Source organism: Meleagris gallopavo, chromosome 2 (genome assembly GCF_905368555.1).
Source record: "Meleagris gallopavo chromosome 2, MGAL_WU_HG_1.1, whole genome shotgun sequence".
NCBI lineage: Eukaryota > Metazoa > Chordata > Aves > Galliformes > Phasianidae > Meleagris > Meleagris gallopavo.
In genome coordinates, this window is record NC_139405.1 from 13,597,062 (window position 1) to 13,618,622 (window position 21,561).

General features: G+C 38.3%; 2 protein-coding genes across 4 annotated transcripts in view; one reads left to right on the forward strand and one right to left on the reverse strand.

Moving 5' to 3' along the window:
• Positions 1-10,033, forward strand: part of LOC116216286 (uncharacterized) — a 59,307-nt gene extending 49,274 nt beyond the window's left edge. The window contains exons 3-4 of one of the 2 annotated variants that reach the window (XR_014881879.1): positions 7,847-7,958; positions 8,411-10,033. The gene's annotated coding sequence lies outside the window, so the exon portion shown is untranslated. Of the gene's footprint in view, positions 1-1,412; positions 7,371-7,846; positions 7,959-8,410 lie in introns of those variants that run through there. The other variant, XR_014881880.1, reaches the window with a different exon arrangement.
• The window catches only part of PLCB1 (phospholipase C beta 1), a 377,774-nt gene that overhangs the window by 8,878 nt on the left and 347,335 nt on the right, over positions 1-21,561 (reverse strand). The window contains exon 32 of one of the 2 annotated variants that reach the window (XM_085218977.1): positions 13,806-13,870. The exons of the other annotated variant lie outside the window; for it this stretch is intronic. Within the exon in view, the coding sequence (XP_085075103.1) occupies positions 13,832-13,870 (39 nt within the window). The 3' untranslated portion in view covers positions 13,806-13,831. The remainder of the gene's footprint in view (positions 1-13,805; positions 13,871-21,561) is intronic. 2 annotated transcript variants of the gene reach the window in all.

Consider the following 21,561-nt stretch of genomic DNA (forward strand, 5'->3'; position numbering starts at 1 on the left):
GGTGAGGCTGATAGGTTTGAGGAGCCCTGGGACAATACCTAAAAGCTATTTACCTGCCTCTGCCATGTAAAAGAATGGCCCAAAGAAAGTAGTTGGGAAATGCAGTTTGTTGGGAAGCTGTGAACAACTAAATTCAGGACTGGGAAAGCAGAGTTAACATCACTACATGTGCAGAGCTCATTAAAGAGCAAGAGTTGAAGTATTTTCTTTCTCTACCAGGGGCTATAGACAAGTGCATAAAAGAACATGCCACTGGATTAACGTTTGGGCTTAATTCAAGGACAACATAGCTAAATGTGAAACAAAGCTGCACTGGTAGCCTAAGTCTTATCTCAAAAGATGCTGATGCACTGTATCATTAAAGAAAGCCTAAGAGCAATCAGTAACAGAGACGGCACAGGAAACATGTTGCACTAGGTAAATGATAGCCTGTGTCATCTTTACACGGAGTGGAAATCTTCTATTAATGATTCCTGTCCTCAGTCAAGAACATCTCTGTTTCAGTGCACACCCATCACTGCCTTTACAAATAACAGTTACTTTTCAGACCACGATAGACATGAGTGACACCATCTCCGGGACTTTCTGTTAGCTGCACCACAAACTCTTTCTCTCTCAGATAAAGTTCCCCTAGTTCCTCACACAAGGTCTAACGCAACAAGCTAATCCTCCCACACTGTTAAGATCTCAGTACTCCTCCTGAGTTCGTGGGCAGTTGTTCATAGTTTTATTTTTGAGTGATCCATTACTGCCACCCCTGGCTTCCCATGTCAACAGGTTACATGATCCAGAAACTCCAGAAATTACCCCACAACAGGAATGAAAAAATCAGCATAGCACCAGAAGCACTTTACAACCTAAGGAGCCTAGAAACGGTGTACTGTGTTATTTTCCCTTATTCATATGTTCCCTGTTTGACATCCCCTAACTGCTGTCTTCCAAGTTTCAGCCCTGTGTCTCTTCCTATCAAAGCACAGGTGATTTGCTATGCTTTCCCCAACGTACAAGTCCCCATATAAAACAGTCCTTTAACATCTGCTGTCTCAAGGCATTAGATTGTAACCTTAGGGCCTTCATCAATGTGTCTCCACCTTTATTAACTGCAACTTCAATTAAACCAAAGGGACTGGGAAGAAACTTGGGATCAGGGCTTCCAGATTTGAACACTCTCATAATGAAACTTTTATCTTCTTTCTGCATAATAAAGCAACATCTATTCTAAGAGCTAATTAAAAAATAAACATTAGAGTGATGAGATGTATATCAGTGGTGCTCAGATCATGTATGTGCTACATGCACAGATGTGTGTACTACCTCTGCTGAAGATTTTTAAGCTGGAGAAATTCCTTACAGCAAAAGCAGAAACTGGTGATGTTTCCTACTGATGGTTGTATTGTTGTTATTAATTTCAGATCTCTTGAATATTCTTTGAAGAGAGAGCTTCTTCTGATTTCTGTGGAAGGATTTTCTTCACAGTAATTTTGTTTCCTATTTCTTAGTAGTGGAGCAATTTATTCTCATGCAAAGACCTACTCTGTATCTTGTTAAGTTGTACATTTGGAATCATTTTTCTTTCTGATGAGTATTTTGTGTAATTGGTTTCTTTTGAGGATAAAATGCCTTCTTAAGCCATCAGGTTTTTTTGATGACTGTATAAATGTGAGACTTATGAATATCATGAGGTAGTGAATAAAGGTAATTTGAGTTGATACTAATGGTAACAATCCCCTCTTCACAAATATGTATAATATTTTAGGACTAGATTCTGCTCTTTTTCATTATTACAAGAGAAAGCTAGCTTCATTGTGAGCAGAAGAGAATCTGCTCTGATTCAATGCAATAAATCCAGAGAAATTCCACTGAAGTCTCATCTATCAACAGATACTGCCCTTTGTTTATTGGGGTGGATCCAGGATAAATAACTCCAATGACATAGCTCAAATGGAGCTTCTTTACTGGTCCATTTATAAGAAGTGCTACTCATATTTTGGATACTATCTTCAAAATAAACAAGTGCATCTACTACCTTCTACGGATCATGATATTTTCATTTCCATAATGCCTCCAGGGCTTAAACAGGCAGTAGAGGCCCAACAGCATGTCCTTAGTAGTACTGCAGTACTGCAACTCTTAGCTGAAGAGGCCATAACAATCCCTCAGAAAGTCCTTTTAAATGACATCTGGAGGTTATAACAGCAACAATATAGTCCAGAAATACTTCAAATCCCGGGTGGGCCAGAGGACATGAGGCTCTCAGAGCTGTGCAGCACCAGAGCAGCTGAGCTGAGTGTCTCCAGGGGGCCCTGGAATCCGCAGGGCCACTTACATAATGTGTTTTGCCTAAAAGTGGTGCCGTCCCACAGAGTGTGAGGTTGTGGCTATTTTTGAAAGAGAAGAGAGACAAGAAAGGTGCTTGAGGCCTCTTGTGCAAGGGCTCTGGAGCTGATAAGTACGGATCTGAAAAAACCGTGGTGAAATCGACTCCACAGTTTTTGGATCCTAGATTAAACTGAAGTCTGAATACTGAACTGAACTCTTAAATACAGTTTAACAAAGTATTTTTCAATCTCTGACATTCATCTTGCTAATTGATAATTACAGTGTAGCCCGTGTCTGACTATTGGCAGAACATCCACAACAGTTCCACCGGTATTGCAGAAAATTCCCTCTGAACAGAGTGATTTCTTCTCAAATACAACAATGAAATGAAAAGGAAACAAATAACCTATTTCTCTGTCTCTCTCTAGTGGCATCCTTGTGCTACTCAATGGAAAAAGAAGAGAATTATCCTATGATTAAGTCCGGCATCTCCTTTTAGTGAGATAGCCTGCTCTGCTCTCCTGCTCTGTCTAAATTCTCAAGCCTGTTTTGAGTTCTGAACACATACTAAGGTGTGTTTCTTAAGGTACATGCTTGGTATAATTTTGAAGTTATTGATTATTGCCAGGGAATTGCATGGGTTTTTAGAAGTAAGCCATCATTAGCTTAAAAAATAATCTCACTGATCAAGCCTTACACCGCACTTTGAAGTTTATCTTGTGCTGACTATGGCTGATCATATCAGAAAGTCTCTACAGGATGGAAGCTCATTGAAAAGTCTGCTTAGAAAATTACTAAGCAGTCGTCCTTCTGTTAATATCCTGTTAAAATGAACATTTTTAAACTAGAAAGCAAGCACTATCTGAATAAAGATCAAAGAGTTTCTTTGAAAATCTTTTCAAGTAGTTGCAGCTCTGTAATCCTTTGTAACAACAAAAGCTATTCCAAAATGTTTCCTAACTCACTCACTTTCAACATGAATCTGGCTTCCTCTTCACTATCAGAGATGTACATCTCCCCAAATGATGAGCCAATTTAGCAACTGACTTGTTATTTTCTAACGTACTCTAATGAAAAAAAAATCTATTTAGAATCTAATACTGAGGTATCAGACACACACAAATATACACAGTCAAATGTGCATATGATGGTTATATTAGGTAGACACTGGAAAATATTTATACAATTTATCACAATGTCTCAATTCCACTAATGTCCTCCCACTTGCTTTGGAATTAGGCAGCAGGACAACTGTCAAACTGTCGAATAAGTCTTGGTATGTTTCTGATCATTAACTCTACCTCTGATCACTGTCTTTCATCTTCAAATAAGGCTGCATCAAGGCAAGAAAGAACTGTAGCATTACAAGCTAAGATTTTATTTTGAGGAAGTAATTTATATCCGTTGTTTCAGCAAAGCAGCCTGTTCTTCCTCCAAGCATATCAATAAAAGGAAAACTTCCTTTGACGTGGGAAACACTTTTTAAAAGAAAATCACCTGCACCTTACTTTGTTTTTCCAGAAGTTTAAGAGTGTACATTCCTTTTCCCAGAAGAAAAGCAGAGGTTAAGTGGATGAATGACTGAATGTTAAACATATTCCTCCCTACTTACCCACGTCTTAATCTGCGTGGAAAATATTTTTAAATAATCAATTTGCATTAGCTGATTTTGAAAATTAATTTGGATGAATAAAATTTGGGTAGGCATCCAAATCATTCAGATGCCCTGAATTTTTTAAACTTTTAAACTATTGTGCTAGAATTGGAAGCTTAAAAACTTGAGGCAGGTGTTGATCAGCAAATAATAAATCTCAATATTTCTAATTTGATTAAAACATCTTCATGACCTTTCTTAAGTGCTCAAACAGCAGCCTCACCAAGAGAGATAGCTCAGCTCTCCATGTCTTGGAAAAGCACTTTGGAAAAGCAACAAAACCAAGTACAGAAGCATATTTTTATCCCACTGCCGAGTTCTATTTTGACTTCTGCTCTGCTTCACAGATGGGGTTAGGAGACCTTTTATTTTTATTCATTTTTTTTTCACAGGTTGTCAAAACGATCAGTTTGGGCCAGATGATCTATAGTTTACTGAGCTTTTTTCAACTGCAGTCCATGTTTTTAATCATCTCAGAATGAATTATGTAATATTGTCAGGTTTTTTGTTAGTAAACTTTGGCTTAAGTATGCGCCTAGCAGGAGTTTAACACCGAAGCCAGAGCTACTGTCCTTCACTTTTCTTCTTCCAGAAATAACAGTTCAGTGTTTTGGCCTTTGTACTTCCAGGAGGGAAGTGTAGGGAAAGTTCTGAGACTAAGTATAGCAGTGACAAGTTGGACTTGACCCATGTTTGTTATATAATGAACATTAAACCTGGATGTACCATTGCAACTAAAAATACAAAGTCTGATGTTAGTGATGGCTACACTGTGTCCATGTATTACTGTTACCTTCACATCTCTCTACCCTCATCAGATTTTCATCCAGATATCCCCCACTTCCTTTGCTTCGTACTGTATTACTAAACACTTTTTTTTTTTTTATTATTTTTATTTGAGATGCAAAATTGGTATGGAACTTTAACTACAACTGTTTAAAACTTTACAGCTTCATGTAAGAACAGCACTGCCCAAAGGTTCAACCTAATTAAAAATAGCCTGAAGGCTTTTACTTCCTGACACTACAATGAACTTAAAAGGAAAGAAAACTTCTTGTCTGCACTGCTATTACTGGATTACAGAATGCTGTGCAAAGGGAGGTTAATGGAGCCATCCTCATGATTAAGTTCAAGGGATTAATGTTTCAGTTCAGTTGTTTTTTATTGAAACATTTTTTTCAAAGGTCATATTAACACTGACTATTGCAAAGTGAGGCAACTCTCTAATTACCCATCAAGTTCAAATGAACCATGCAGAAAACTTTGGTTTGGTGATGGCTAGCTGCATCCTTCAATGCAAAATATGACATATAAGGTAACTAAGGTAACTCATAACACAACAGAAACAGCAAAAAGCCTGTCCTACTGCTGCATAGAGTAACTTGAACTCATGCCTGTTAAAGGGCAAAGACAAAGTTCACTTATCTTTAGGAGGAGACAGTGACTGACTTTGATGGTTTTTGGACCTACAGTACTGGTAAACATTTAAGCACAGGCAAAATCTAACCAGTTCAGACAAAAGAAACACCTGCACAAAATGGCGTGAAGTGAAACTACTTCCCAAACAGAGATCTGAAATGAATATGAGTCACCAAGAAGTGCTGCAGATGAGTTAGGCTCATTTTCCTCACTGAAAGGTTTCAGAGGTTTGGGATCTTCAACTACCCTGTCTTAGCAACTGAAGGAAACTGCAAAGCATGAATGTGTCTAGGAAACAGGACCTGGATGCTGCTTAAAATCCAAGCCTGCTTCAACAGTCAGAGACAACAAACTTCCACGGAGAAGTCAGGTGCTACTGTCACATCCAGACCTGCCCAGTTTTTTCTCTCTGCATACAACCTGATGCGGGTTTCTGTTGAGCACCCTGAGCTCCATGAAGAAGGGAAGCCTCTGAGAGTGTTTTGCCCTTCTTTAAGGTTTGTATGGATGAATGACTACCAGCCCCAGCATTAAGCTTCAACCAACCAGCAGAGCTGCAGAGGTCAGCTCTTCCCAAGTATGGTGGATTATGTTCATGGAGCTATGCTGATAGACAACATGCAAATCATAAACAAGAGCAAGCATGCATAAACAACATGCATGCTTACGTCTGCTCTATGGTATATTTTTCACCTTGAAGTGAAATCGGACATTTTAAAGTCCCCTTGAACAGATTTGTCAGTGATACTGTCAACATTTGTTTTTTGTTTTTTTGTTGGTCAGACCTTTTGCCAGAAAAAGGAATAGATATATTCCCTGAAAGGTACAACTAGCAGATAGGAAAAATAAGCAATACTACAACTTATTAACACCAAACAGGGTTATCTTCACACTGATAACAACTTGCTGTATTAAAAGAATGGGTTGAAGAGGGACAGACTATGTTTAATTAGAAAAGAAGTTCTTTAAAGCATAAAGTGAAGCTACAAGTGTGAGAAGGATACGAAGTGCCTTCTGCCTATGCTGTCCTATCTGGAGAGAAAGATTAAGGCACAACCAGCCAAGGACAGCACGATATCCCCCAAGAAGAAAGAGCAGCTCCAATAAAAGTGGATGAAATACCAGCACAGAGAGGAACCAGTCCCTTTGGTATCTTCCTTCTCCACACATCTCAGTGTGTGGAGGCTGCACAGTCCTACAAGGAAGAGTGAGCTTTTCTATTGACATCAGTGCATTTGGTCCCTGGCCTCTCTCATTCTGAAGTTAGTACTGTTCATCCAAGTATATAGTTCACCAGAGGGTCAAGCCTGAACTGAGATGAATCCTATGGAACTTCACTAAGCCCTTTGCTTTTTTTTCCACTGAGATTCCATCAAAATGTATAACATGACCACCTCAGAGCTCTGATTTTTTTTTTATTTAACTTCATTTGTGTGTATCACTGTTGGTAGCTTCTATCTTGTAAAAGTTTTGTACCGTGCAAAACCTAATTTAAGAAGAAAAATTGGCAGAAGCAGCATCCCTTTTTCCATTAGAAGTACTTATCTTTTTAATGCTCTATCTGTGTTTTATTACTACTACAGCACTTGACATCTTCCAAAGGCATTAAAAAGTTCTCAAGAGGTCTTATAACTTTACAATGTGTTCTGCGATGCCAATTCTGATCGCAGTCTAGTTCAAGATAAGTTTAATGAGCGCTGGAAAAATACAGGCCTCTCATGATAAGTGACTGAGCTATTTGAGGAAGCAACAGTATACTCTGAAAACAATGACTGCTTGGGTTAAAGCTCTCTTTAAAATATGTGTGGAGTACACATTTTTACTGAGGATAACAGAGACTTATCTTGAATTTTGGGAGTATTCCAAATGGTGGAAGGCAAGTAGAACAGCGTGAGATTGTTAACTTACTCAAATCCCTTTCAGAACAATGACTTATATAATGCCAGCTTTTCACCATTTAATATAAATATATTTAGAGCTACAGAAATACAGACAAGCATTAGATTTAGTAATGATGATGGGAAAATTAATTCAACTGCAAATATGTAACAGTTATAAGATTATTCTGAGTTAGTTGCAGAAGTTATTCATAAAAAATTCTTATCACTTACGTTATTTAAACTTTCTTACATATCAATTAGTTTGAAATAATAAGTCTTTAGGCTATCCACTAATTGCAGCACTGTAGACACAATCTGTATTTAAAATTATGCAGTGAAAATTAAGCCAAAGCACCAAGCAGTCTTGGCTAACAAAAACGTTTTCCTCAGCCCTTCGGATAAAGAAGGAGAGATAATGGGGGCACTGAATTCACAGGAGAACTCTTTCTCAGTTTACTATTCTCTGCTTGTCACATGTTAACACAGAGTACCAAAGCCACAAGCTGTTATCCACGTGTTTAATTTGCAGTGTCGCATTTTCAGTGTATTCATCATATGGTATGACTGTTTTCAGACAAAAAAGAAAAGAACTTCAGTGATTAATGCAAAGGAAGGACAGCAACACATATAACCCGAAGAACCGCTGATAAAGAAGATTCTGCCACAGGATCATTTACAAGTGTAAGGTAAATGTGGATGGGAGATTTAAGTGGTTTGGTTATTTTTTTAGAAGACAGAGGGAAGCTGGTTGCAGAGGAACATCTAGTATATACATGAGGAGGAGCCACCATTTTTAGTTTCTACCTGCTGTTATGGTTCCAGGCTCTTAAGAAAGGCTTCAAACTACTCTTTTAAGTCTTGCTGTCTTGCAGAATTGATCTCAGGAGAACAGAAGTTCCCTTGTCTGCTTGTATTTTACTTCACTGATATGCTGAAACTCCAGTTTGGCACTTGTGTCATTAGAGCTGGTTTATGCTGGCACCTGTCAGAGGCACACAGCATGGACTGCTGCATCAGTCACAGCTGCTGACTGCAGCCGCTGTCCTCAGCAGCAGCAGCAGTGATGGGAAGAGGAATTATTTTTAAAACACAGCTACTAATTGACAGGTGTTCTTCCCTGAATTCTCTATGCCCACAGTATCAATGAAGAGTCAAAGAGAACGTTCAATGACTAAAACAGATAATGGGAATTATGTCTCCCACCACAGAAATTAGAAGCAAGCAGCTGAAATAGTCTGTGTTGAAAGGTATGTCTGATGGAGATAATCAAAAAGCATATCTCAGATTGATACTTCTTAAAATCAGACAAACAAGTTGCTCTCTCCCTGCATGCTACATTAACAGCTACCAAGCTGTTTCACCCTACTGTCTCCTATATTCTGTACTTAATTTTACTTAATAAGAAAAGGCAGAGCATGGAGCTTTCTGTGTATAATATAACTCTTCATCTTCAGACAGCAGTGATTTACACTTTTGTGCATGAAAAAAGACAATCTCTTTGATTATCAGCCTATCCACTGTGAGATTTCCTACTGTCAGTAACCTGCACTTAATATGTAACTCTGTAAAAAGACACTCAAAGATGTCCCTACTGCATGCATGTTTATTAAAAAACTGTTTCTAGATGCTCATTAAATGGCTGCAGGAGGAAAACAAAGGTGAATACTGAGTCAATGCTCTTATGGCACACGTGTATGTTTGTTTGCATATCCTTACTAAACATGAGTGGAAAAGGGACAGCATCTGGTAATTTCTAAGTAAATAAAAATAATGCCTTCACTGGCATAAACAGGGATTTTCTATAATAATTTACATTACTGACGTATTCATACTAGACATAATTTGTTCAGGAAGGACAAGTAAAGAAAAACTCTAGGTGAGATATTTATCAAAGATATTACCTTTTTTTTCTGGTCTCCAGTGTATTATAAGAGAGAGACCTGCAGAAAGCCTCTGGGTACTAACAGAATTGGACATGAAAATGGACACTGTCCTGGTGAGGGCCTAAAACAGATGATCACATTAGAGAGACTGGGTGGTGAAGTTTAATAACCTAGAAAACTTTTGGAAGTGAAACACAGCAGGGCACAGGATGCTCAAAATGCAGGAAGCATTCATATTTACATTTGTATTCTCTACTTTACTCGTGTTTGTATGAGAATACAGACATCTAGTACACATAAAAGACCTCTGAGCAAGCTTACTGCTTTTTCATATTAAAGCAATTTCTGCATCTGACAATAGAGATGATCTTGGCCTGTAACAAATCCTCAAACATGGTTTATATCTATATCACTGAACTGAATCTACTTCTGAGGAAGTAGCAGCCATTAAGAGGCAGTTGATATTACAAGAAATTAACCCCAGACTTAAAAAAAATCACTTAAAAAGTAAAAAATCCAAATAATAATTTAAAAATTTGAATTAATTTTCAACCAATTGGTGTTTTCAAGTGTGAGCCCCAGAAGTATCTATCTGAATACAGATGGGAATTAAGGGTATTCCAGGGCAAGAGGAGACATTAACACTGACATGGAATTAGAGAGTAGTTACTGCAGAATTTATTCCATTCTGCCACACAGAGAGTGAGCCTCTGCTCAGAATTACAATGATTCTTTGAGAGAAAGACTGACAGTGAATTATCATTCCCAGGAGCTTCTGTAATTTCCAAGCAACTTAGCATTACACAGACTTGTACATCTATCATGCCTCAACTTCAGCAGCATTACAGCATCAGTGTAAGGTGTAAAACTGACAGAACAGGGAAAGATTTAATTGCTGCCAAGGTCATCAGTCCCATCAGGAGTACTAACTTCTGAAACCAGATAAGTTTGAACTCTGAAAACTGAACCTTTGGAATTTTCAGCAGAAAGGACAATTCTGTGATCAGTAATATTACATGGAGATCCCACTGACCTATGTAACACCCTGACAAAACTCAGAGCCAAACAGGTACTTCTAAATATCTTAATATTCAATAATCTCAAGAAGAAAGTCAGAAGACAATCTGTATAAATACTAATAGTTTCTAGTAATACTAATAGTTTCTAGTAATACTAATAGTTTCTAGTAATACTAACCTTCAGCATCAGCAGTTGGTGAAACAATCTGCCTTATGTGCTCCAAGCTCTATGTTTTATTTAGGCATTACCACCTCCTTCGTGAATGTAAAGATGTCAGAATGTGAGCTACCACATGCAATATCATTCCCACAGGACATACAGTAATTGAACACGGAGACTGACATTGCACCATGTAGAACTCTAGTTGTACATAACAGCTATTATAAGACTTACAAAAATCCAGGTCTAGAAAAGATGTCAGCTTGATTCTAGACAGCACCTACACATGGCTGTAGCCTAATGAAATGCTCTACTATGCACTGAAGAGTTTATCTGAAAGAGCTCAAAGGATAAGAAAAGTGTAGCACTAAACACTAGGCCTTACTTTTCAGAACTCTCATTGGCCATTCCTTCCTGGTCAAAACGTCCTACTGGACCAGATATTTTGTATGGAATAAAAAAAGATGCATCTTCAGATCAGACTTTTAAGTCCACATTCTCTTATTCTCAAAAATTTATTTTAAGTTTCAGCTGTTGACACAGATGAATCACTATTAACTAAATGAAAGTTACTGCTACAGATGACTAATATTTATTAGTGGATTTTGACAGCATCTGAATGAAGCTCTGAATTTAGGTAATCTCTCTAGATTTCTGTACAACTACTACAACGACTTAAAAGGATTGGATACCTCTCCTGCATATGCTCTGAGGTCATTCCTTCTGTTCAGCCTGAAGTCAGTGGTGTCTCATATGGGAGAGAGAGCTGAGATACACTCCTTGATGGCCTGCACAAAAGCTTGACTTTTCTCTTCCCTTCTGTGCTGCCTGACCTCCTCCTATCCAGCTGCTTCAGAGCATTCAAAATGCCTTACTCTGTGGTTGTACCAGTGAGAACATAGGGCAGAAAGGAGTGGAAGAAAAAAAACACAATATTTTTCCATCATTCTCATATTTCCTTTGGAGTGAGTAGAACTGTGGAGTGATGGATGGATCACATGAGGTGTCCTAAGTGGTTATGTAATGCCACCAAAGGTTCTTATCCTAGGTCTGAGTTGCTTCTAACTGTGCAGGAGCAATTGAATAGCCCGCCATTCTCCCAAGATATCCTGACTTAACCCAAGCAGGGGGTATGAAGTTGACAGCATATTGTTTGCTATGTAAGTGATGTATGACAAGAATAAAGGTAAGCACTTCTTTTAAATGTCCACTGAGTTGTTTCAAGGCAGATCAGATCTATCCCTATGCTTCTGCTTTTCAGGAAAGGAAGTCAGAACATTCCTGAGGAAGAGAAATCAGTATTCTCATGACACCTAAACACAAACAACAAAAAAATTCCAGTTCTTCAGTGAACAATTGCCAATTTAACGTTGCCATCTCTAGTAAGTCACTCTTCTGAATATTGGCAAGGTGCCGACACATTCATTATGGCTCTACTTTCTTTTGTCACAACTATTTTGTTCAGGAAACATGCACTTTTAGGTACCTTGCCTGTTGTTTTCCAAGAGGAAAACAACATTCATGTAGGCAGGGCCCCACCTAGCAGCTCTAATCTTCGACCTTACCACAGTGAGAGAACTAAGCAATATTTACAATCAACTGCATTCTTTTTGAAGTGTTTGAAAGTATCCTTTTCTCAATAGTAAAAATATTAAAACAAATAATAAATATATAATGATATATAGAGAGATACATGAAGAGTATGTTAGTGTCCACCTGGGCAGAAACATGTAATCCACAGAAAAAAAAAGAAGTCTGAGAAGTTATAGCCACATGCTATCAATTAATCAAACTTATTTAGCATTTGCATTTCAACAGAGTTTAGAAGCTAATATCTATTTTGCAAGACCCAGATCAAATATACACAGCTAGTTCCTTTTTTCTTACCCTTCCATACATGTCCTTGGAAGTATACCTCATAAGTACTTAAAAAACAAACAACCGTTCCTATTCATTCTGATAATATAACCTCTGGGAAAGCACAAGGAATTGCCACACTGATGTTGGCCAGGGAGAAGAGGAGCAATCACAGTAAATGTGTTCCTTTACCACTACTGAAGCTGCATCTCTAACACTGGTATTGGTACCACACTGACTGGAGGAGTAGTCCCAAAAGCTGAGCCTTTGTTGCCACTAAGAAGGACTATGAATCACAAAACAACTGTTAAGACTTTGTATGGAACAGTGAAAAGCTAAGCAGGGATGTTCCCTGGCAGGGAGGATCTGCAGTGCTCTTGAGAAGGCTCCTTTTACTCCTGCACGTCTGTGAGTTGAGCCAGGGGATGCTGAAAAACAAACAATGCCTGCTTGGCATGTAACCAGAACCCTTTGCATCCAGGTACCTGCAGAACAGTAGGTTCTGTTACCACACACAATCCTGTCTGAGAAGCTATGGTAGCTCTCTCCTCACAGGAAAGCAAAGCATACCAAAGCATTCCAGAAACTTCAGTAGAAGGAGACTTATTAAATATAAATACAAACCAAGCAGGATTCACTGATTCAGTGACAAAGGCTTGTGGTTTATAGCCATTCTCTAGTCAGGGAAAATTCAAGACCTCCTGCCATGAGTGTAGATGACAGCAGACATCCTTGAAATTCTACTACATTCTGTTAACATGTTCTAATCATTAGTTCTTCTGTATAGGACTTTCACCTTTCTCCCTAGCTTTGATTGCCTCTCCCCAGTTGTCTGTTCCCTTCCTCCTCCCTTAAAAACTCACTCTCTTACCTTTAATTTTTTCCCTTAAGCTCTACTAATTCCACTTTACTGATTTTGCCTTCCCCCACTCCCCCGTCCCCCTCCCCCCCCCCCAGATTTTCTTTCCTGCTCTCATGCCCCCATTAATCTTTTCTCTCACTATCCCATACTCTGGTGTTCCAGATGACAAATATTAAATTTATCTGTTTGGTAGCTTAATCTTGAGAGGTGCCCAGAATTCCTACCTTCAACACCCTTCCCCTTTCTCATCCTCTACATGTAGATGCTCTCAATTCATACCTCTGTAATATCCCCTCACATCAATCTTCTTTACCTCTTCGGAGAGACATTTAATAGTGCCTGTTTCTCTGATATGTGAGTACTGCAGCTACTGTGAGCAGAGAACAGAGGATATTCTGATGATCCAAAGGGCTGTACAGAGAGAGCTTGTATAATCATGCTGTGACACACAGCCCCTGACCACTGCACTGAGGTGGGGCAAAAGCAGCAATAAATAAAGCAGGCAGGCAGACAATGGGGTGCGGTATGATTTGAAGAAGCCACAAAATTGCTTTCCCGGTATAAAAAGAATGTAATGGCCAGTGGCAGCATATGTTATGCAGCTAGCAGATAATAATCAGGGCTGTAATTGCTCAAAGATTTCAGAGGAACCATCAGGCAGTAAATTGTGGACACTCCTGACTCAAAGTTTTGACATGTAAAATGAAAACAACATTAGCATTACTAGATAAAAAGGGGAATGTTTCACTCACTTTCACTATAGTCTCATATTCCATTTCTACTTCTGTTTTTCCTCTACTTCTTGTTCTTCTATGCTCTTTAAAACAAAACCAAGGATCATTTCAATTTGATGTGATTAACAATTACTCTAAGCTGAAATGACATAATTTTGTTCATTACAGTAAAATAACAGTTCTTTAATCTACGTATTTAATGAAAAACAAAAGATTACTTCATGCTTCTGTGTGCGGGCTCATTAATATTTGACTAGGTAGTGGGAATGTGTTAGTCAGAGAAATCACTCTATTTATCACAACCTGTCACTCCATACTGGCAGAAGATAATATTTCAGCAGTGTTACGTGGGAGATCTGCTAAGTTGCAGCTCATCATAGGAAATGACACTTTTTTTTTTTTGGAGGAGGGGAGGGGATAGGAGTATCTGAATTAAAAAAACCAAGCATCACCTGTGCTACTTGAAGGCTGTGCTTGAAGAAATACCTCCAGACACTACAGCAGGAGGGTATCACAATGCAGTCATGCCTAATGCCATGGACCCTGTGAAGTTTGCATGGAAAACCTTCAGTGACAAGTGCAAGTGCTTATGAGAGTGGTGCAGACTTTCACCAGTCAGCTGATTCCCTGTGACTCAGCCCTGCCACAGTGCCTGAGCATGATGAGATGTGGGACATGTTGCTGCTGGACACAACACTACTGTGCCTGTGTTCAGATTCAGTATTTCTCTCTGAAACGTCTGTTTTGACAGTTTCAAAGAGAGGCAGGATTTTCAGGCTGTCCCATCAGCCTAGAAGACCCCAAAATGCTGCAGGCAGCTGCATGCTACTCAGAGCTGACCCACTGGGATGGCTGTGGCTCATCACATACCACTCTACGCACCCTGAGCTTCAACTCTCTTGAAGAGCTCTAAGGAGTGGATTAGGGAAGTCCTGAAGGTATTCCAACATCAAACAAAAAGACCCACGGTTTTTAGCTTGCAGTTGTAGTTACTAGAAGATGGCTACAAAACTATAGCCCAGAACTTAGAATAAGGGTGACTTTTTGGTTCTTGCTAAGTGTAGCCTTCAAACAAAGTTAACTGTGCCATTTTCCTGTGGCTGCAGTATGCTTTATTCTCTGTTGTGTTAAATAATGTGGTCGCTGTCTCCTTTTACTCTATAATAAGCATGATTTCAGTATTAAGTGATTTACTGCTTCATAGCTATAGCAACTGAATGAGTCTATTGCTAACTTGGTTCTGTTTGTAGAATTAAATCATGGCTCTTATGATACAGTTAGTGCCACTAAAATCTTGACATTTTGCACCTCGTGTACTTTATACCCTATTATGTATTCAAAGTAATACCAATATACCTATTGTATATCCAAAAGCCAGAGCTGTAATGGCTTTAAATGTGATGTGGTGATACTAGGTCAGAATCAGCCCTGGAACAATCGCATGCAAGTTCACTGAGGTCAACTTTATTTTGCCTTAGCTGTTGGCTGTCATGTTTGCTACAAATGAAATTGCAAATTGAAACCTTTAAATAGAAACAAACAATAGCACAAAATAAAATTCTCTGTTTCAATATTGAACATTAAAATAGCTTAATAACCAAAATAATACGTTTGCAATGTGCCACAAAACATTTCCTCTCCAAGCAATTTTTTAAAAACTGAATGTAATTATGGAGCCACTTCCTTGGTAATGGGCAAAGAAGCAAAACAATACATTTGTGCACCATGTCTCCTTTCTACATTCATGCAGTTTTGTAAATGCCTTATAATTGAGTCACAGTAGCAGGCAAAAGAAAAGAAGTTAGTTAACAGTGTGGCCGGATTTGGTTGAAATTCTTAATAAAGGAACTTCTGCCACCATTTTATACTCTGTTGTAACAACTGAAAGAAACTTTTATTTATTTTCTCCTTGAACTCTTTCTCACCTTAGTACCAATGGACTGTAAAACTGCATTAGCACTGACACAAATGGTGTTAAAAGATACACTTTGCGTATAAGATGTTCAGGCAATGGGTGCCAGTGATTGTGGTAGCTTGCACCATTTTGACATGCAAAATGAATCTAAGGTATTAGCTGAGGAAGCAGAGTGTTTGTAGCAGAAAAAAACGTAGCAGCAAGAAGGTGAAATGTAAAGTGTAAAAAGAAAGCCACTTTTTTTCCTGTAGTTCCTGATCAGTTCTCCTGATGCACTTTACTTTTATGTTCCTTTGATCTCTACACTTCATTGGTTTTGTGCTCCCACTGACAGACAAATCAGAGAAAGCATTACTTAAAACTGACAGTTTTTACAAAATTATGTACATGTTTGCAGCACACAAACATTTTGTTACTCTGGATGTTGGTCTAGTTATTTCAGAGAAGCTCATAATTGTTCAAGCCTCGTTAAGATTTGACTAGGAATTCCCTTTAAACTAATCTTGGAAAACACTAATGAGAATCCTCTTGCTAAACTCCTTTGTCTGTGCAGTATTACTGCTTTTTCTTACTTTTGGCACCAGTCCTATCAAGCCTCCTGCAAAGGAAACATTTGTGTTTGTGAAAATGTGTCCACTCTGCATGCAGGTGACCACTGGTCTGTACTGGTCAGTGCTCACACAATAGGATTTGGGTGTGCAAAGTAGGCACGCATTTGCAATGGTACAGATGTTACCTACCTGGAGGATGAACATCAGGCTCAAAATAAGTAAACATTAACAAAAAAAAAAAAAAAAAAAGAAAAAAAAGCAGCAGCAGCAGCAGCAACATCCAAAAGAGATAACAATTCTACAAAAGCAAACTGAGGATTTTTTTTCCCTTTCATTATTCAGCAAGTACTCAAAACACAGTCCACCAAATTTAACAGAGATATCTGGATAGCATGAATTCCACAGTGATGGGAAATTACAAGGTTACAAGATACAACTCTTCAGCTGTCAGTAGGGTGCAAACCACTCAAATCCAGTACCGTTTATGCAGTTACTAACAATACTGTCTGTGCACTTGCACCATTAGGATTTTCCCAATCCAAATGACGTTAGTGTAGCAGACTTATATTATATACACACATATATTTACCACAGGGTGCTCACTAGTTTTGGAGATCCAGGCATTGTCTTGCAGCGTAAGAAAAAGAAAATCAGAAAGAAACATAGGGATTAAAACGAACACTGACTTTCAAACTGTTTTCTATTCTGAAGGTCATGACCATAGCACATGATCTTTCAAATCCCCGAGCACCTTCTTGAATCTAGAGTGAGTAACATCACCTGGAATGCACAGACATTGTGCTAAGCAGCCTTTTGTGAAATCTCTAATGTATGGATAATACAACACAGAAAAAATACATACTTTTCCATACTTTAGATATCTGTAGCATTTATTAGAAGTGAGACAACAGACACACATGGGAACACCACTAATGATGGGGAAGTGTTAAAACATTATCTGCTATTCATTGCCTACAGAAGGCTGGTTTCCAAGTAGTTTTCTGGAGACACCTTCTAAAGCAGAAAGTCAAGGTACCATTCAGTGTAATTTTAAGCTTTTAAAATACTGACATTGAATATATTCTGGTTTATCTGATAATAATGTGAGGAATGTGTCCTCACTTGTGCGAATGGCCACAAGAAGTGCTGCTTTTTATACTTTCTGTTTTCTAAGAATCCGTGAAGAGCTGTGGTGTGTTCACATTTATTGTGACATTATTATAAAGAACAAATGCCACAATCAGTCCAGAGTTCTATTCTTGCTCATGCACAGAAAGGTGGCTCAGAATCTGACTATTCACTGCCATAAATTGTTCTGACATAATACCTCAAATTGAATGTTGGCAATGTGACTGTATTCTTTACAATTATCTTTTGCAAACACTAAAAATTATGATCAAGAAAAGCATATTGTAACAGGAAGAATAAAAAGGGAAGAACACTGCTTATCCACAAAGGCTGCTTCACAGCACATCATTTAATTCTATAAATAATTCACATCCCTCTCAGTTGTTCTGCAACTTACATGTGTTGCTGCTGGCTCAGCCTTTGGCAAGCACTTACACTGTTTTCAGAGACCACAGCAGCAAAATTCACCATGTTAAAGCAAGAAGGAAAGATTTTGAGGAGTAGTGTGAAGGCAAATGGAAAAGTTACAAGTCATGGTGCAACCCAAGGGACTTGAAATTTTTAGATACAGATCCTCTGTGCCTACCTCCTTCTTTTACAGTGCTGTAACGCTTCTATGAAGGACTTGGCTGGCTAAAGGATTCCATTTCACTGATGGTAACTGGGGGAAAATCTTCCTGCTCAAACCCAGGACAGCTAAGAAGCCACCACTTTTCACTAGCCACTATACTGAGGAAAAAAGGAGCTATATGGATGACAGTAATACTGTCCAGTATTTAATCAATGGAGGCTCTGGCTTAAGTTATTATTAAGCTATGACTCCCTTTCAAAAGTTGTTTGCAGCTGTTTTGTGTACTGTAGAGTTCACCTTCAAAATAATAAACCAGATGCGTTTTACATAAGTGTTCTTTATATAGGTATCTACAAACAGAAGATTGAATTGCAAAACAAAACAAAAAAGGAAAGGAAAGGATAGAGGGCATGCTTTCCCATGGATGTAATCAACAGCAGGGCTGCACAAACAAACATTTAGGACAAAATCTAGCTCATGGCAACACGGAAACAGTACAAAAAACATTCAAGGTAGCAACTTGTTGTCATATTAGTAAGTTCTGAAGCTTGATTGTATTCCTATCTTCCTTGTATCAGAAAATATCCTCTGCAATGGGATGGACAGGTAAATTTCTTTTTAATTGATCTGAGACTGTGAATTAGACAGAAGAAGAAACGCAGGAGGAAAAGAATGGCTCTGGGTTTGATCTCAGTGAAAGAGAAAATTATTTCAGATTAATTATTTTGTGTGGCTGTGAAAAATCACTATTTAGCAATAACATGAGTAAAACCAATCACTCTGCAATTTCACACTAAAGTTACATAAACACAATGCAACTGCAGCAAGAATAGTCTTCACATGCGCTATTTCTCTTCCTGGGCAAAAGTACCTTTCCATTCCTGCTTATGATTGATTACTTTAGTTATATCATTTAAGAAAAGAAAACACAACTGTTTCTACAAAACAGCTCCGTAAATGCCAAAAGATTGTCAGAATATATATTTTTCAACTGAAGAAAAAAATCCTTAACCTCAGTACAAGATCCATGTATATCTATAAGATCCATTATATCTATCAACTTTACTAGACGTAGATCAACACTTATTAGCTTGCAGGCTGGACAAAGATCAGGAGATTAAAATCTGTTTCTCAGAAACATATTTCCATTAATATAATAAATGATAGTAAGATACAGCAAGTCCAACTGAGGGCTCTTTCCTCCAGAGTTCATATTTCTCTGGTCAAGCATGAACAGTTAATGCGCCATGCTAACGAGGCCAACAAGTTTTAGGAAAGTCTCCGTGGATGATTTTCATTGAAAATCTCAAAGACACACTCATTTAGGACACAAAGTCAATCTGAATTTTGCTACTGCTATCAGTCAGAGCACACTGAATGACACTCCTCACTCTGCAAATGTAATTGGCCATTTGCCTTAGTTTGAGAGGTAGTCAGACAACACCTGCAAATCAACTGCTCTTCACAAATTACCTCAAGGGAGTTGGTGTTACTATAGCTAATCCAGAAGAGCGGGCTGGCAAAGGATTATTTTAATGTTCATCAGCAGTTACAAAAAAATGCATTCCAATTTGGTCAACTAAAGGGGAAGAATAGCAAAAAAGACCTAGCTTCCCAATAGGAATGGGCTAAACAAAGAAAAGAAAGAATACATTGTACTTTTACTAGGAAGAGTAGAAGTACAGGGCACCCAAGCCTGGAACGCCATGACTTATGCCTGGTTAAGCAACAGCTAACCTAGTTATTTCTGTAAGAACAGAGACTGACACAGTATTCTTCCTTCTGTCCTCATAGGAAACAGGTCAAAGGGTCGAAGAGAGTAAATGCTTTTAGAGAAATAGACTTATTGGCCCAGTTTGGCAAATGTAACTCAACATTTGACTGTTCTAAACTGTAACATACTTATACATGGATTTTATATGAAAATCATCCCTGGGGATGTAAAAGACACCACCCTCTGATCTTGAAGGTGAAATACACATTCCTGTTTCATAAAGGATTCTCAAATTTGGAAGATTCTGAACCAAAGAAAATTATTCTTCTGTACCAAAAGATCATTTTAAACCACACCAGTACATATCCAAAGTAATTTCAGTAGTGTCTCTGAAATGGTTACGAGCAAATGCCAGTGAAATTGAGATTAGCATCAGGCAAAAGGGTGCCTCAAACTGATTAAATGCCTCATACTAATTACATAGTTTACCATTCTTATCTGCCAAATTGCTTTCCTCTGCAACTCCCCATAAGTCATTTTGCTGCTAAGGTCTCAACTCTCCCATCTGCAAAATGGTGTGAAATAAAAACTTGCAGCTCAAATGTTAATACTGTTAGAATCTGAAAGCAACAGCATAGTATTGTCTCAAAGAGTTAGCACGATAGCATAAGCAATTTTAAATCCTTCTCTGTGTTAAATATAGCAGATTGCACAGCTTTCTCTGCAGTGAAAGGAGATTTATTTCCTAAGAATGTTTAAAATCCAAGTCCTTTTTCTAATGAAGCATCAGATAAAAGGATTTTTCTCAAACACCAAAGAAAACATCATCTATCCAAATTTCATTAAACATACGATTGTGAAATAAACAGATCTTATTTTTTGTCAAATTGCTATTAGTTCCATTTATTTGGTAAGATGTAATACATATGCCAATTAGCCTCCACATGAGTATGTGAGAGAAATCCCTTCTATCCCTATGCCCAGTATTGTATATTAAGATCATTAATTTGTGTCTAAGAAAAAATTTTCAGTTTCACTCTTTTCTGAACCCAAAGCTAGCATTAACAGATAATGTAACTACAGCTGATAAACTCAAGATGCCTTAATATCAATTTGCTCAATGGAACATTCTGGTAATTTTGAGCTAATTTACTACAGCAGTACCTGTTCAAGATCAATTCACAGCAGACTATTTCCTACTTACTGTTAATTAAAATCATGGATTTCCTGTTACAACCAGCATATAACTCTGAAGAATTAGCTACAAAACCAATGCGTTATTGACTCAGCTGGTGGACTACTTCTAGACTTACTGATTTATTCTGAGTTTCGCAAGAACAGCTGCAGTAAGCAATGACACAGTGAGGCCAGGTGATGAGCGAAAAAAAAGTAGGAGATATACTCTCTGAGATTTATCTTCCCAAAGTTACAGAACTGCAGAATGGCTTAACTGATTATATCTCCAGCCCGAGGAACTGAGAGCACAGTAGGCTGGAACTCTTTCTTGGCGCAATAAATCTGGGGACCACCCAGCCTTGCTGTCTGAATTCCAGCCCTTTCCGGCCCTGAGAAGAATAATACTCTAGCTGTGTGCCAAGGGGATATCTGCAGGTGGCATCTGGGTTTGACCTAATCCACCCACATTTCTGTTGTCAGGATTATACAAACATTTTTTCTACTGATTGTGCTGGGCAGATATAGGCCAATTATTTCACTTCTGGAACATGGTTGTATGAGAGCACACAAGCATGGGAACAGTAAAGATAAAATGGGCATAGAGGAGCAGCACTGATTAATGAAGAGTCCACCCAAGGCTTTCGGTATGTTGCTTCCAAGCATTAACGTTCCTGAGATTTAAACCTTAATTCAAATGTCAGAGTTACCAGGAAACCAGC